Source organism: Rhopilema esculentum, chromosome 14 (genome assembly GCF_057945365.1).
Source record: "Rhopilema esculentum isolate cy_ngs chromosome 14, ASM5794536v1, whole genome shotgun sequence".
In the NCBI taxonomy this organism is placed as follows: Eukaryota; Metazoa; Cnidaria; class Scyphozoa; order Rhizostomeae; family Rhizostomatidae; genus Rhopilema; species Rhopilema esculentum.
Window position 1 is genome coordinate 9874701 of NC_142828.1, and position 16267 is coordinate 9890967.

The window sequence follows — 16267 nt, forward strand, 5'->3', positions numbered from 1 at the left end:
TTTCTTTCCTTTGCAACTTTTTTTGTCTTTTTTCTTTCCATAGCATATGGCTCTATACATTATTTAATTTAATTTCAACTTTGGAAAGAGCTTGGCACAGACTCATGATATATCAGGTGCCTCCAGAAGAGCTAGAAGGCCTCAGTTGTGGACATTTTGTGTCACATCAAAGGGAGGTGTTTTATTACATAAGATTGGTGGGTATCAAAAAGTGACAGTCCTTGTGTCACACAAAAGGAGACCAGCCCCTTGCATTTTTCATCCAGGCACGGATCTAGACCAGTTGCACAGGTTTCAAAAAGCGGTCAAATTCTAAGCTAAATTTCAATTGCAACAATGGCTGCATTTCTCTCTGACTGACTACCCAGCTGACTTTCAACAGAGTTCCCAGCTTCCTAATTCTAATTTTTCATCCCAGAGTATCAGAGGAATTCAAAATTGAGGAAATCTGTAGCCACTTGAAGTGACAGTTTAGAGTATGATATCTTTGTGCCAATATTGAAACCGGTGGCTATCATTTCTGAAAACCTATGAAAACCAGTGCCCATATTAGTGCGGTTGTTGAGGTGATGAACCAGGAAAAAATTTGTAGATACGCCAAACGCACATCATTTAACGTAGAATTTTCTTTCTTTTATAAGATATCCAAAATCGCCTAAAATCCTTTTTTGGGGGAAAAAGTTATGGAAATTTTAAAAACATGAGCATTTTGACCATGACCATATGCACAATATTGTGCGAGCAGATGGACATTACCAACTGCCGAGGGATTCTGCAAAATATGAATAGCTTGCAAGAATTCAAGGCGTGGATTCTGAATTTGGAAGCTAAACATGTATTTGAGTGGACAATTGAGAAATAAAATTTAGTATTGGTTGAACAGTAGCAAAGTAAGTCTCGTTGCTAACCCGCCAAAATTATTGAAATTTTTGATTATAAATGAAAGTAATCATTTTTGAACAGTTTCACAGATATATAAATTCTCTGGTATTTGCAATTATTTGCCTAGCACGACACGTGAAAAGCAGTTTTCATGATGTATGTTTTCTGCTGCTACAAGATCAATGCATCCTTGAAGGCAAGGTTATACATTTGCAGTCAACGAATCTGCTCTAATGGCGCATTCTTCCAAAGCTTATTTTTGTATTGGTATCGTTGTTTCTCTATCGCCGCTGCTAGGTGGGACGGGCCCCGGGGCAAAATGTATCAGGGGTCCCCAATAAGCAGCGAAGGCCAAAACTCTTTTTTGACCACGTGATGTTTTCGTTCCTGGAAATGCCCTTGCCCTAAAACTGAAGGCTAAAATGACCTGTATACAACGCGGCATTGTATCTTGGTTAAAATGTTCATCTTTTCCAAAACCTTCTCGAGAACCTCTGACCTGGGGTTCTTTCTGTATAAAATAGGTATGAATGCTGTGCTACAAACTCAGACAGAATATTAGCTACGTGGCAATAAAAAGTGAGTCTCTGCGACATATTTTATTCAAACGGTTGCCTATTAATTTTTCAAAGCCTTCAGAGTACCAGCTTTCTAAAGTTACTAAAATCATTATTTTTAGCTACATCATTTTCAATACCTCAACACAGCTAAGCCATTCAGTTAGCCATCATTCGTTGTCACTTTGCTAGCCTGAGTTCAAGACTATCGGAAAGACGCTTTCACAATAAACAAAACAGAATTAATTTCAAATACTTTAATGTTTAATTTCAGACATTTTGGGGCCCTTACGGGAGAAAGACTTGCCTGGAATGATGCATTATCGTTATATAGTCATTTGTAGCAGCATTACCACAAAGGAAACAATATTTTCTTCAACTGAACGCAGAAAAATTCCATAGCAGTCTTTTAAAACAAGGTGTTGCGCTAACATTTTAATTTTTTTTAGGTTCCTGTCTTGGGTTAATAAAGTTTTAACGACAGTTTTTATCAACTTGAGCGTTACCAATTGGAATTTTTAGCTCTCTCTGTTAAATAATTGCTTAAATCAAGTCTTCCGTGTCTGTCACGGTACTTTGTGAGGCTTGGGACACTTTTTTCATAACGTTTTCTGCCTTTTTATTTTTAAAATAAAGTTTGCATATCACACAGTTTTAATGCACAAAATTGCTAAGTGAATCTGCCATATTTCACCCAAAGAACTCCTTTTTATACCTTATTGCAACAACTTTTACAGGACCGGCGAAACCATGGCCCCCCTCCCACTTTTCTGCAGACCAAAGAAATTTCTAGGCAAAAGTAGAAAGAAATGTACTGTATCATTCTGTAAGTAACTGTGCCTAGTATTCCCTTAAATATGCCCTTTGCTCTAGCTTGGTTGTTATTTCTTAACCAAAGAAATCCCATATAAAATTGAATATTAGAATTAGATCGAAGAAATAGGACATTGTCCAAGTTATACAACGAGTAACAGCTTAGGAAATAGATCGCGAAACCTGACACAGAACAACAGTCAGCATGAATTGACGGAATTTCGTTTTTTCAAGACGAAAACGTGGCTCAAAGGGTTTATTTTTTTAACGAAGAATTTATCAGAAACATTACAAAAAACTGCTGGATAGAAAATGTTTTGAGGACGTGAGGAATAAAGATTTGCTCTTTAGAAGTATCATCAAAGTTTAATTCTATCGATAATCCATTTCGACAAAGAAAGAGGCAATTGTGAGTTCTATTAAAACTCGTTTTGTCCAGCGCAGTTTGAGAGTTTTTCAAACCCTGAGTTATTTTTATCAAAAGCACTTTTTTCCGAAAAATTTAATATCACATGTTACAAAATGATATCCCAACGGTACAAATTTGCTTAATCGTTTATTTTTAGTTGATAGTTCTTCTGTTGATATTTCAATGTTAATATTTTTTATCAAACCTAGTTTTATTTACTTTTCTCCTCCATCTTTTGGGAAATTTTAAAATCTAAAAGAGAATTTCTTAAAGAGCTATGTTATAAAGGCTATTTTGTAACTTTGCAAGACCTTTCCTATTTAACGACAACATTAAAAGACGAGACAAGACGAAACTTCATATGCAGACAATGTAAAAAACGATATTGTAAGTAAGAAGTAGGGTAAGGAGTATTGATTAAACAAAGCTTAAACATATTGCCTTGGAGTTTCCTTCAGTCAAGATCCATTTTAGATACATTCTCTGGCCATTCCTGAGATCAGGGCCTCCGACGAAGGGGGGGCCGGGGGGCCTTGGCCCCCCCCCCCACTTTTTTGCAAAACAATAGAGTTTTTTTCAAAATCTTTTGTTATGGGTGTTAAATTTTTTCTTGGCCCCCCCCCCCACTTTTCAACCTTTGTCGGAGCCCATGGAGATAACATAATTCTAAAATTTTTCTTCCCGCCAACCATGGTGGCGGCCTTTCCTGACCCCTTTCAAGACTTTGATAATTTGGGCTGAGCAGGGAATAAGTTCTTCACTTTCAAATACGTTTCGCCGGCCCTGTTTTACTGGGTGCTCTAGACAGAAATGACGAAAAATTTATCTTTCGAGCAACAATTATGATTATGCACTCATTAATTTGCATAGATATAAAGAAGGCCATAGCTGACTCCATTTTGTGACGTCACATCCTAAAAATTGATTCTATTATGGCTATGAAATTTCTCATGAACATCAACCATGGTTATGTTTAGCGCATACCATAGGTTTTTGTTGAATTGTTAATTCTTTTTATGTACCTTCAAGTATCGATAAATGTCCCTCGTTTGTGGTGGGACATCAAGTTTTTTTGGGAATTGAAAAACTGCCTGTCGGTTGTAGAGTTCCCGCCCATGTTCTTAGGAAAACCAGAAAGAATTTACTACTTTCCTTTATTAGTCCTCTGATCTATTTTTCCGATCTAGAGTAGGAGAGATTTTCCTTGCGTTAATCTACAATTTTGAAAGAGAAGCAGATTTCTTGCTACAAGTATTGAATTATCGAATGTGGCCTCGTATATCATATTGACCTCAATAAAAATTTTCCCCATGGTCGATTTTGGGCGATTTTGAGTATGTTATAGAGGAAAAAATTCTGCACCGAGTGGTGGAAAATTTGCTTCTCTACCATTTTTTTCTCGGTTGGCCTTGATTTTAACTCTCCACGACCTCACTATATGTTTCCCTTATGCGAGAAATACCGGTGACTAAAAAGCATATTCGATATTGATATCTTTAGCTTCAAAGTGTGGACGCTTTAAAACAAAATGATACAAAATGAAATACTATCTATTTGAATTCAACAGCCATACACTAATTGCTTTTTTCTGAACAATGGCAAGTATATATTATGGGACAGGTATAGCACTATGGTGTGTTATTGGGGGAGCTAGAAATCCCTTCATGAAATGTGCCTTTGTTTGAAATTTCAAACTGATAGCAACATGCATTTCTCAATATGAAAAACTTTAATTTTGAAAGGTCAGCTAGACAAAATTAAACATGTAATACGGAACGGCATACTGCAAGACTCCACAAATCACCATAAACTCTTTTAGAGAGGGTGACTTGACTTAATAAATGAAAGAAGTAATGTTTGTTCAAAACTGACATCAAATGTAAATTTACAACTCTTCATTTCAGGAATGCCAACATTGATGGTATCAGAAATTCTCAAATTAAAGTGCTTTCTAACTGGTGCTAAGATGATTTTGTATCATCCAGCATGCCCTCACGGAGGTGTATAGCCCCCTAGACATCCGTTAGTACAAGGGGTGGCACCAGCACCAATTTGCTCACAAAAGAGGAATATTTACCAAATTTCGGGCGTCGTCGTCGTGATACTTAACTTACAAGCAACACAGTAACATTCAGAATAGAAAATGTTATCAGTGGCGGATTTAAAGTGGGAAATATGGGCTAGTTGCCACCTCTCTCACCGAGTAGAAGCAGCTATTGGTCCAGGGCAATGGCAGACACCTGGGGCGAGGGTGCTATTGCTCCCACCAATACTTATAAAGCAATGGTCTTTTGTTCTTAAACAATAAGAAAATGTGACATCGTCTTAACAAAACGATTGGCTTGCCTCCCTCAAATTTTTGACCAAGTGTCAGCCACTATTTGGGTTTTTTTTTATATCAGGCGTCTTATTCTCTGCTCAGCCCAAATGCTTGCAATCGTTTCTCAGCTCTACTTTTTGAAAATTTCCCGACAAGAATTTTCTCGGGGAGGGGGGGGGGGGTGACGCATTATACAGTGTGCTATTATGCAAAAAACATTGCGAAGAAGTTAGCTGTATTTTTAAAAATCTATTAGATATAATTAGGGGCTATTTCGAGAAGGGGGCTTATTCTAATAATCACGGTAATTTATTTGTTTGAAGACTTAGAAGCATGTCATTCAAAATTGTCATGAGCAGGCACGCATGCGTATTAGACCTCTTAATAAAAACAACAGGAAGAGATTCGCACGGGCTGGAAAAGGCGATCTGGTTTAGCGAAAATGAAATCATAAAATTAGTCGTGTTTTACTTCATTAGGAAGAAAAAAAACTGCCAACACTAACAGCGAAATGAGAGCCGTACATTTTGCCATTTTTATCATTGTTTCGTTGTTTGTTCTTGAATATGCTGAAGGGAATATCCACAGAGCTGTTCATACCCGTAGGCGGCCTAAGCAGGAGAGTGGATTTCTCACAAGGTTTTACACAAAATTGCAGAAGTCCTGGCTCGCTATCCCTGCTTCATTCCTCGTTGGATGCACAGGGATTTTTCCACTTCTTGTGATTCCAGTACAATCGGGGAAATCATTAAAGGAAGGAGGTAAGTTAAGTAGAATTAGAATTCGATCGTTACCAGAAGTTTCCCGTAACTCAAAATGGCCCCGTTTCATAATTTTCCGCATTACAATGTCACCGTGTGTGCGGATTTTAAAATTTCTATGACGGGGAAATTAATTGCTCCTTCTTAAAGTTTTGTGGGTTTATCTTAAGAGCATGCCCAAGTTTTAATATTATTCGTGTAATTAAATCAAAGTCTACTTACAGAGGCAGCTGGCCAAATACCAGTTATGGTTATGGCCATAACCCGCTACTCGTATTGATAAACGTCAACCTGTTCAACTTGGTGACCTAAACTTAATTGGTATGCCAGCCAATTTAGGGTTTACATCTTCCCCAAGTATCCCCATCCCGTGAAGGCCCTCGTGATCAAGTCATGTGGTCAAAATGTTTGCTTTGCGTGCCAAAATTACATTTAAAACAACTGGTTTGAGACGAGCTTTTATATTTTTCGTTTCATATTCTGATTGCTACTACGTCTGTTCTCTCTTCCATGTAACAGTTTTGAAAGTTCAGGCAAAAGTCATATGTGTAAAAAAAACAAATATACCGGGAAAAGTTGCATCTGTCTTCAACAATATTTTAAAATAAACAAAAATTTCTTTAAGGTTGTGCCTCTACTTACAACTTTTGTTATTTCTTTCAAATATACCGTAAATTGTATCATTTTAAGGTACTTGATGCCAGTTCAACCGTGTTTTTGAATAATTTACTTATTTGGCTGGGTCTGACCTTGAAATTTGATGTTAATGTTCAAACAATTTTGGTAACAATTGTAGTAGAGTACAAAGTACTTCATTTTTAATTTGTGATTTAATTTCCTAAAGTTATTTGTAATCATAAATACCATATAAAAAGTTTTTAAAGAAGGAATTCTAATAGATGGGGCTCCCCCAGTTGGTGGCCAGATTTAGCCCCTCAGTAGACCAGTAACATTTTCAGTGAAAGGAGTTCAGAAGCAATAAATGTTTTAGACAATTTCTTAACATCCCTTTAAAGACAGCCAACCAATATTGGCCTTTGCAAACATGATTACCCTCATCACATAGGGCTGACAGCTAGAAACAAGAAACAAGTTGAAACCCAACAAAAGAATAATTTTGCCATTCTGTTACCTTTATGTTGCTTTTGCTTAACAAATTATTTCCTTATGCATTAAAAATTTTAAAATGTTTAGTAGCCAAAGCTTGCTGTAGGACCTAAGTCATTTAAATTCACATTAATTTAAATTCACTATCGGATCTTTTTTCCATAGTAACTTCTCAGAGGCTGCAGATTCTTCTAAGTTTTGCAGTTGGAGGTCTACTTGGGGATGTTTTTCTACACTTGCTACCGGAAGCTTGGATGTACCTTGGCAAAGGTTTGAATATTAGATTAAACACAACCCATTTCAAGTACAAGGACCACAATGAACCTTTGTAATGTAAGACAACCATAAATAGTTTCTGGCTAAAGGTCAACCTCTAGATATTATCTGTAATATAGGAAAATAAATTTTCAGAATTTAGCTGAACTCTGAGAGCAAGTCATCAGACAATAATGATTCTTTAGATTTTCATGTGTTTGTTTTCTTATCTACATATTCAATTGATGTTTTGTTAATCAAAAAATAAATTTGGTTGCAAGTTTTATTCCTAGCTAGCTATCTAACCAAAAGATATCGTACTCCAGCTGTAACCTGTCATTTATATATGATGCTATATTTGATGCACTTTACCATTTTCCTTCTGGTATATCAATTCATTAACAAGAATAGTATTTTGAGCCAAAAAATGTTTATGTATTATATATAGTTACTTGAAGGCTCTTTTTTTCTAGATGGACATAATCATTATGGCCACATGAAAGTGGGACTTTGGTGCCTGGCAGGTCTTCTAGGATTTCTTTTGTTAGAAAAAGGTTTTGCAGAAGAAAACAAAGAAGAAGAAGAAGAACAGCATGCCAAAGATGCAGTCCAAGAACAGACTCAAGAGGTTTCATTTAATTTTCGTAAAGTAAAGATTATATATATTTGAAAAAAAATTATAACTTGTTGGGAGTATCCAGTCTAATGAGCAAGGTTACCTCTTGATGTTGTTTTTGCCCCTCCAAATGTATACTGTAAGTATTTGATTATTTTTTAGAGTGCCATTATCCAAGTGCTCATTAGGATTGAAGATAAAATATATAAAGATCAAAGTTATTATAACTACCCAATGGAATTGATACATATACTGTAGTGACTTCAAGATTTGAGTCTGTGTGTTTTTCCTTTTTGCAGTCTTCTCTTAGCTCTGACTATGGCCTTGCAAAAGTCAGTGGACTCACACAACTTGTACATGAAAAGGGTATTTCAATGTGTCTTAGCACTGGTGGTGTTGAAAAAAGAAATATCAAGATCACAGAAGTTATTGACAATGGTAGGAGAAGTTTTAATACCCATATCATTGGATTACTCATCCTGAAATGGAAAACAATGTGTATTTCCACATCCTTCTTCCTTTATTGACAATTAAGCCATGCCACTTTTCCTACCTCAACCCAAATTTGCTATTGATACATGTACTCCTATTTGTTTTGCTTGACTGGATGACTTTGAATCTAAGCTCCTCAGGTAGCCATCCACCCTCAGAATACCAAAATCCTTCCTGTTGAAAAAATTCCCCAGTATGTGTTTTAAAACATCTAGGCTAAGAATTGAAATTTTGAGTAATGACTAGCTTTATTAAGGAACAATTTAGTGATTCAGCAGAAAAACATTTATTTTGCCAAGGAAATTGATAGTGATTGTAGAATGATTCTTGTGCTCTTTTAGATCCCAAGCCTGAACCAAAAAACGAAAATGATGGTGGTAAACCAAAAGAGAAAATTGCGGTATGTGCTGTAGTAATTCTAAAACAATTTTTGAAGGTCAAGCATGGAATTTGATATTTATCCTGGATTTTAATTGCAGTTTATGCTTTATTTTTGATGTCTTTGTTGTTGAAGGTTTCACTAATTCTGAGTTTACCTGTACAAGGTTTAACTGTGGGGAAGAATGTTGGCAAAACATTTGGTATATATTGTTTCTTTGCTGGGAGATTTCTTGGTAATTGAGGTTTCTCAAAAAGTGCTGTTTGCATTTTCTAATGGCCCATCTGAAATTGAAATACTGACAGAATGTTAAGCACAGATGTCATGGTAGAATGTGATAACACCATTCATTTTTCACCCAATCTTTAACTAAAAATTTAACACATGTGACAATGAAAGACTTGCCTTGACACAGAAAAGTACTTTTTTATCTAACACAGGTGTGACATTTATGCCTTGACACATTATAAATCTCTCTTTTGGATGTTAATGATTATATTGCTAAGATATTTGACCAACCAGTAAGCCAGTTGATTACATTAAAGGGCATGTGTTGTGAACATGATTGGTTAATGCGATACAATTATCTCTTTTGTTTAGTACAAAGCATGGAATCGAGGGTGAATTTTTACGGCAGTAAAAATTGATTTAAAAGAAATGAAAATCACAAAACAATGGAATTCCACTCGAAAGCTTTTGTTTTATTAGCCAATTGCTAATGCGACATATGCCCTCTAATCTTTGAGTAGGAACTTAGAACCATCTTGTTCTATACACAAAAACATTTTTATCTGTATGTGTATCAATATCTTCCATGGATATATTTTTACCAGACACAAATTGTTTTAAAGAATTCATTGCTATTGGTATTAGTAGAATCCGAATCCATTTGACCATGATCTCTTTTGATGCTGGCTTGATTGTTTAGGTTGTCATATTTTGCTGAAAATATTGTAGGTGTTTGGTTATTTGAATCTGTTGGCCAACTGCATTGATAATTTCACTCATGGACTTGCCGTTGCTGGTAGCTTTGTTGTCAGCAATCAGGTGTGTTGTCAGCAATTTCTTCCACTTTTTCCCCCCAATTTAATAATCAACAATGCTTTAGAGATCAATTGAATTTATAGTTCAGTATGACACCTATCGATAACTATCATGAATATGCCGGATATTTATTCAAAACAAATTTGGACTTACTATAAGTACATACATAGAATAATTAAACTCAATTCGCTTATTTTGCAAATAACTTTTCAAAGACAATTGTGTAAATTTTTGAATGGATTTTCAAGGCATTATGCCAGAGTGCAAGTGAAAGGAGCCATGCTCATAAAACTCTTATGAAGCAAGGGTATTTAATTCATTTTTGAAAGTTAAACATTGTAATAATGTCTTTAATATTTATATGTTTATATATATATCATTAATTTGAAGGGAATATTCTATGTATTACAAACTTATATATTTTTAAACATATTAGGTTGGCATGTGTACAACATTGGCCATTTTGCTTCATGAAATACCCCATGAGGTAAGGGAGTATTATTTTATCCTTTCAGCTATAGGCAATCATAGATGGAGAGCCTATTAGGTGAAAAACTTGTTTTAACAGCTGCATTTTCTGTTAAACTGAATGACAGGTTGCCAAGGATACAATTGCACTAATTCTATGAAAAGAAGAGCAGCTTTTTCTTTTTGTTTGTCTAGAAAACTTTTTCTCGTAACTTGTTTGCGCTGCTTTCAATTTATGCAATTAAACAGTTGTTATAGGTTCTTTTGCACAACGTATAAATATTTTATTAAGATCAAATTCGAATAATTTCACCATCATGTTAGTTTATTGGCAGAAATAGAGAAACGTGGGTTTATTCTAAGGACATTAACCAAACACTTTTGTTCCCAGATTCCTTGATCTCAAGCTCATCATCTTTACTAACACTAGAATGATAAGAAATCCATAAAATTAGCTAGCAGTTTTTGAATATTCTTTTCTATTCAGCGCGATAAAATTTTAGTGTGGTTAATAATCGAATCGCTACTAACTTTGGCAAATTTTCCGTTCTTTGTTTTTATCTTTGAGTGACACATATCTAGAATTCGATGAAAGAAATCTATTAACCCTTCGTTATATTGTAACCAAACAGCTTTGTTTTCTCCTTTTACTTTTCATCGTTCAGTTATTAGTAAGTTTGTGTATGTTTTTGTCAACATTGTTGTATTTATTTTTAGATTGGAGACTTTGCAATCCTCCTCAAGTCAGGCTTTAAACGATGGGATGCTGCTGTTGGCCAGGCTAGTCTTTTTTAAAACCTATGTTACAAAATATAAACATAAGTCAATCATACGGACACAGATTTGAATGGGATTTATATAGACTTAGATTTGAACCGGCTTTATATAGGCACCTCATAGAAACAGCTTTTCCTATGCTTTAGGTCTGGGTGGCTATGTGAGAGTGTTGCGGTTTTTTTGTGGAAATTGAAGAAGAAGGAGAAAAGAAATAGAAATTTGAGTTTTATTATTGTGTAAACCCTCACCGCGCCACAGCTATGAGAGTTCAAGAGCATTTTGCTGCCAACTCCTCCCCCGTTTATCGGCCCACTTTCATTCTCGTTTAGTTGTAAATATTTCCTAAGAAACTTTTCCTATACAGGTCTTGATCAACGGAACATTCTCGTAGGCTTACCTGGTATGATGTAGAAGAAAACGGGTCTCCGTTTCTGGATCATTGTAAGAAGGGCAACTTGAAAGGCACAACCAGCACTTATTATTGCAAACACGGGCTGTAGTTATGACCAGAACAACTGCAGTAGAATGCCCCTGGTTATAATTTATCGTTTTTTATTGCTCATAAAATTCTAAATTTACTCGAAAATTATTTTCGCAGATGATTACAGCTTCTGGAGGACTTTTGGGTGCTGTTTTTGGTATTTTAGCTGAAGGGGCGGGTGAGTTAATTTATGATATAAATTTGAGCCTAATCTAATTGTTCATTAATAAATGCAAATTATCCAATGCATATAAATTATCCAATGAATGTAGCCTATCACCATGAAGGTACTACGAAAGATTTTTTGTTTTGACCTGGCTGAATCAACGAGACCCCCCTTTCCTCGCACTGTAAATATTTCTATGTTAAATCTTTGTTGCTTTTTCCATTGGGAGGGTTATTGTGCTCTCAAATATATAAATGCTTATTTTTTGTATTGATATAATGTTCTGCATAAAAAGGCAGTAGATTGCTGTTGTGGTCTCAAGCTCTTTCCATGTGCGCATGGTCACGGGTTGAGCCTTCCTCTAACCTATCGACGATTTCATTTGAAATTGCACTTTTTATTGAATTCGGATAGTGTTTCTTTCAGAGAGATTATTTTGAATAAAACTACATTTTTTTAACTTGGGGGAAAAGTTTCACATGTATTTAGATACTCCTTTTTCGACCCTTTGAATCTGAATTATACTAACCTCATCAAATGTTCGATGGTTTTAAGAAGTCTTCATAGTTAAGAGTTCTTTGAGAAGAAGGCAGAATATTTTGCAATTTTGCCGTGTAACATTGCTAAATTTACCGTGTAACATTGTTTTGTTTCAGGGGATACCACTGCTTGGGTGTTACCTTTTACGTCTGGGGGATTCATTTATATTGCTATGGGAACAATTGTGCCGGATCTTCTTAAGGAAGAAAACCCAAGGTTAGGACCGTTTTGTTTTGCAGAAAGCATAAGGAAACATTGCCGTAAATTTTCTTTCAACAGGCAGCTGGAAATAATGCAATTCAAAATCAAAGAGCATTTTGATTTTGGCGTGTTGATCTTACTTTGCCACTGTGTAATGCTTTCCAGCATTGTGTAATGATGAGTTGAAGAGCACCAAATTCTTACAGCAATGACTGTTTTGTTTCATGTTATCTTCAACAAGTCTATACCAATCAGTGTATTTTACTTTTCCTCTTTGACATTTTACGGTAAAGCCAAACAAGTGTACTTTAAACTAGTATAACTGCACATACCTACACAATCTGTTAAATTGTCTGTATGAATCAAACTTAAACGTCATTTCTATGTTTCTATATGATTCCTGTTGAATTGATTTTGCATTTTATACAAATAAACATTTTGATTTTCCAGAGAATCGGTCAAGCAAGTGCTGGCACTCATTGCAGGCATCGGTACAATGTGGATGGTGTCCGCTCTGCATCATTGAACCAACGCTTTTTGTACAAATCAATCCATTCATTTCTATGATATATAATCTATCTGGGTTTCCATCGTGTGTTTCTTTGTGTTGCACTTTCTATTATTAAGTAGCCTGGTGTTATTCAGTAAATAATGACAGAAAAAGAAATCTTGTGAAACAGTGAAAAATTTGGCGGAATGAGACTTGAGCAGCCCTAGCATTTGCTCCAGTTTGAATATCATAGTTACTTATTTATTAATTCAGTTTAAAAATTTAATACTAGGTGCATTTTTGTTTACATTTGATCGTCTGATTTGTGTGCAGTCATTCATAGCTTTTCTCCAGTAGCCATACTTCATGGTCTCATAAACCCATGGCATAACTGGATTTTGCCCCTGTTAATATTTGTTCCAGGTTACTAAACAAAAACCATTAGCAAATAAGGGTAGGATGGTCCTCAGAATGTTTTACCATTGTCAATCATCAAGACTGAAGGTGGTGTTCTCTCATCATTGGAACCATTTAGTTTTGGGCTGTCGGTGCGCCAATCGCAAAGACGGCCATAAATAAAACCCCAACCGTTTTTGAGGGGGTTGAGAAGAAGAACAATGGCCTTCTTTCGCCACGAGCGAAGCTCCCCCAACCCCCCCCCAAAAAACGCAAACGGAACATAAGAACAGAGAAAAGGCCCGGGAGAGAACACCACCTTACAGCAACACCTTAGTATTGTTACAGCTCTCAATTCCTCATAGTCTTCCTAAACATAACTTGATGCGGAACAATCATTTAACTAGAAAAGAATGAAAGGTTTTAAAAAAAAACCCACCAGTGAAGCCAGCATAAAAGAGAAGAATAACGGTAACACAATCGGTATCTTCGAACTTTGATTCTGATGAAGATGCATCTGCTTGGAGACTTGTCAGTAACACCAAGGTTCTCGTCGCTCAAACTTGAGTGCCTCGACACACAAAGGACACTTGCCAATAGCACCAAGGGTCTTGTGTTCCATAACCAAGTGCCTCACACAAAGAGGACACTGCCAGTAACACCGAGGGTACGTTTCCCCTCATAACCAAGTGCCTCCACAAACAGAGGACACTGGAAAAACAACACCGAGGGTACGTTTCCCCTCATAACCAAGTGCCTCCACACACAGAGGACACTTGGGAAGAACACCAAGCTTCCATGAGAACAATGTCTCATTTTTTTTAAGTAGTTCATGCCCCAGATCGACTATAGCGCAGCCGAGCAAGTGCACGAAGGGCCAACTGAAAAAAGATATAATCACGTAACGATAAAAATGGGGAGACGTTTGTCAAAAGTCAAATTATACAAAGAAAATAAAAGTCAAAAATGGTTATCAAAAAGTAAACAAGAATAAATCCAAAAACCCATAGACATAAACGATTGGGCTTCAACTACACTGTAGTCGAGATACATTATAAAGTAAAAAGATATGTATAAAATTAATAAATCATCGCGCATGCAGTCATCTATATCTTCTTTACAATAATAATGAATGGGTTCTAAAATGAAAAGAAAAATATGGTCAAATTTGATATAGAAAGATAATTACAATATAGAAATATTTAGAAGAACCAATATATTTAGAAGCTAACACTAGTCTTTGATGAGAAATTCCAATATAAACTTGAACGCTTCACTAGACCAACGCCCCAAAGCTTTTATTTAACGTTCCGTTAAAACCAAGGGTTGCAGCAATTATCGCCACTCTCTACTCTAAAGCTGCGAAGGGTTAAAAAGTCCAGGTACCCCAGGGGGCCAATAAGGTTGATTATAAAATATCGTTCAATCTAGCCTTTGTTAATGGTTTTGTATCTTTACAAATAAACAATGGACCTGATGAAGAACCCCTTAGACATAAATATTTAATCAATGCCGAAACTGGACAGATTAACGAATCTTGTCTGGCTAATACCACACACAAGTGCCTCCACACACAGAGGACACTTGACCAAAACACCGAGGGTAGTATCCCCTCATAACCAAATGCCTCCACACACAGAGGAAAAACTTGAATACTGAAGTGTTTTGAATTAAAAACATCAAGCTTTCATGACAACAATGTTTCAGTTTTGTGCAGTAGTTCATTCACCAGATCAGCTATTGCGCATCCGCACAAGTGCCCGAAGGGCCCAACTGAAAAACAGCTAAGATCACATAACAATAAACTTCGAAAGCATTATATCAAATCCAAACAATACAATGAAATAAAATGTCAAAAAAGATTATCAAAAAGGCAAACAAATGATAAAACCGATAAATCATAGTTATAAAAACGATTGGGTTTCAATTACAGACTACACTGTAGTCGAGATGTATTATCATAAAGTAATGAATAAAGAATTAAGAATTCATCGCGCATGCGTTCATTTGAACGTTGTCATAAAAAAACTAATGAATATTCTCTAAATAAAAAAGGATATATTTAATACAGTTGTTAAAAAAACACAATTTAGAAATATCCAGCAAAACAAAGACACTTGGAAGCTAAATAAATCTCTGATGACAATTTGAATTTAAATGCTTCAAATGACCAAAACTTCCCATAGCTTTAATCAAATGTTCCAGGAAGCTAGAGGTAATAGCTATGTTGGCTACCCAAACTCACAAGGTATTGCGGGTACACAAAATTAGAAAAAGGCTCGAATTAGGCACTGTTCCTGACAAATCAATATTCCACCTAAATTTACTTTCTGTTAGTAAAGTGATATTTCTCGCTTGATATTTAAACAATGATTAATTATGTAGTATGACCACACCAATTTTAAGCATTTGGCATGATTTAAAATAAATGGTTCTAAATATCATGGGTCATTTTTTTAACAATCGAAAGAAAAACAAGAGTCGTTACATAAAATTTTGTCTTGAAATCGAAGACTCACTTATTTGACCAACACCTTCTCTTAGGCAGGTTCATAAGTTCTTACGGGTTTTCATCATTCCTGGAGAGTAGCTTACTATATAAACTCGAGCAGACATGCTATAAAAACCTACTTGCTTGAATTGAGCACCAAATTCATTCCACGTGCCAACGTAAGCAAAATTCTCTCGAATTTTAACATGAACAGCACGCTCAATAAGAGCGAACACAATTTTCCTTTCATGCTCAACATAACAAGCTCACTCATTCGTAGATTCAATAATCAAAGATCAATAGCAAATAGATTGAAATTGTGAAAAGAAATAAATCTCATATCTAAAAAACAGCAGCATTGAATAAAGGAAACAATCAGCCTTTTCAAATATAAATAATGACAAATTTTATCAATGCAAAAGAAATCTTGATGGATAAAGCTTGGGGTTGGCAATAAACTAAAAACTACATGCAAACCTCATGATCAAAAGCAGCATCTTGCACATATTAAATTTGGGGATTATCTTTCAATTTGTTTTATCACCACGCTCCTTTATTGATAGAAAAAATACTTTGAACAAAATATTGCCTTCCCTGAAGCGATACAATCTTAAGTGAAAAT

General features: G+C 35.6%; 2 protein-coding genes across 2 annotated transcripts in view; one reads left to right on the forward strand and one right to left on the reverse strand.

The window, feature by feature from the left end:
* Positions 1–6320, reverse strand: part of LOC135696440 (DNA replication complex GINS protein SLD5) — a 26099-nt gene extending 19779 nt beyond the window's left edge. Inside the window, exon 1 of the mRNA XM_065215829.2 lies at positions 5965–6320. The gene's annotated coding sequence lies outside the window, so the exon portion shown is untranslated. The remainder of the gene's footprint in view (positions 1–5964) is intronic.
* On the forward strand, positions 5356–12856 carry LOC135696438 (zinc transporter ZIP13). Its single transcript, XM_065215827.2, has 11 exons — positions 5356–5742; positions 7015–7119; positions 7578–7732; positions 8020–8158; positions 8554–8612; positions 9549–9638; positions 10072–10122; positions 10821–10883; positions 11479–11539; positions 12184–12283; positions 12719–12856. The coding sequence occupies exons 1-11, from the start codon at positions 5493–5495 to the stop codon at positions 12792–12794; spliced, it is 1149 nt and encodes a 382-aa protein (XP_065071899.2). The 5' UTR covers positions 5356–5492; the 3' UTR covers positions 12795–12856.
* The last annotated feature ends 3411 nt before the right edge of the window (positions 12857–16267 follow it).

Excerpts from the sequence above, each read along its gene's own strand:
- LOC135696438 (XM_065215827.2), top strand. The coding sequence starts at position 5,493 with ATGAGAGCCGTACATTTTGCCATTTTTATCATTGTTTCGTTGTTTGTT. Across the intron at positions 8,159-8,553 it reads CACAGAAGTTATTGACAATG|ATCCCAAGCCTGAACCAAAA; the intron begins GTAGGAGAAGTT and ends GTGCTCTTTTAG. Across the intron at positions 10,884-11,478 it reads GGGATGCTGCTGTTGGCCAG|ATGATTACAGCTTCTGGAGG; the intron begins GCTAGTCTTTTT and ends TTATTTTCGCAG.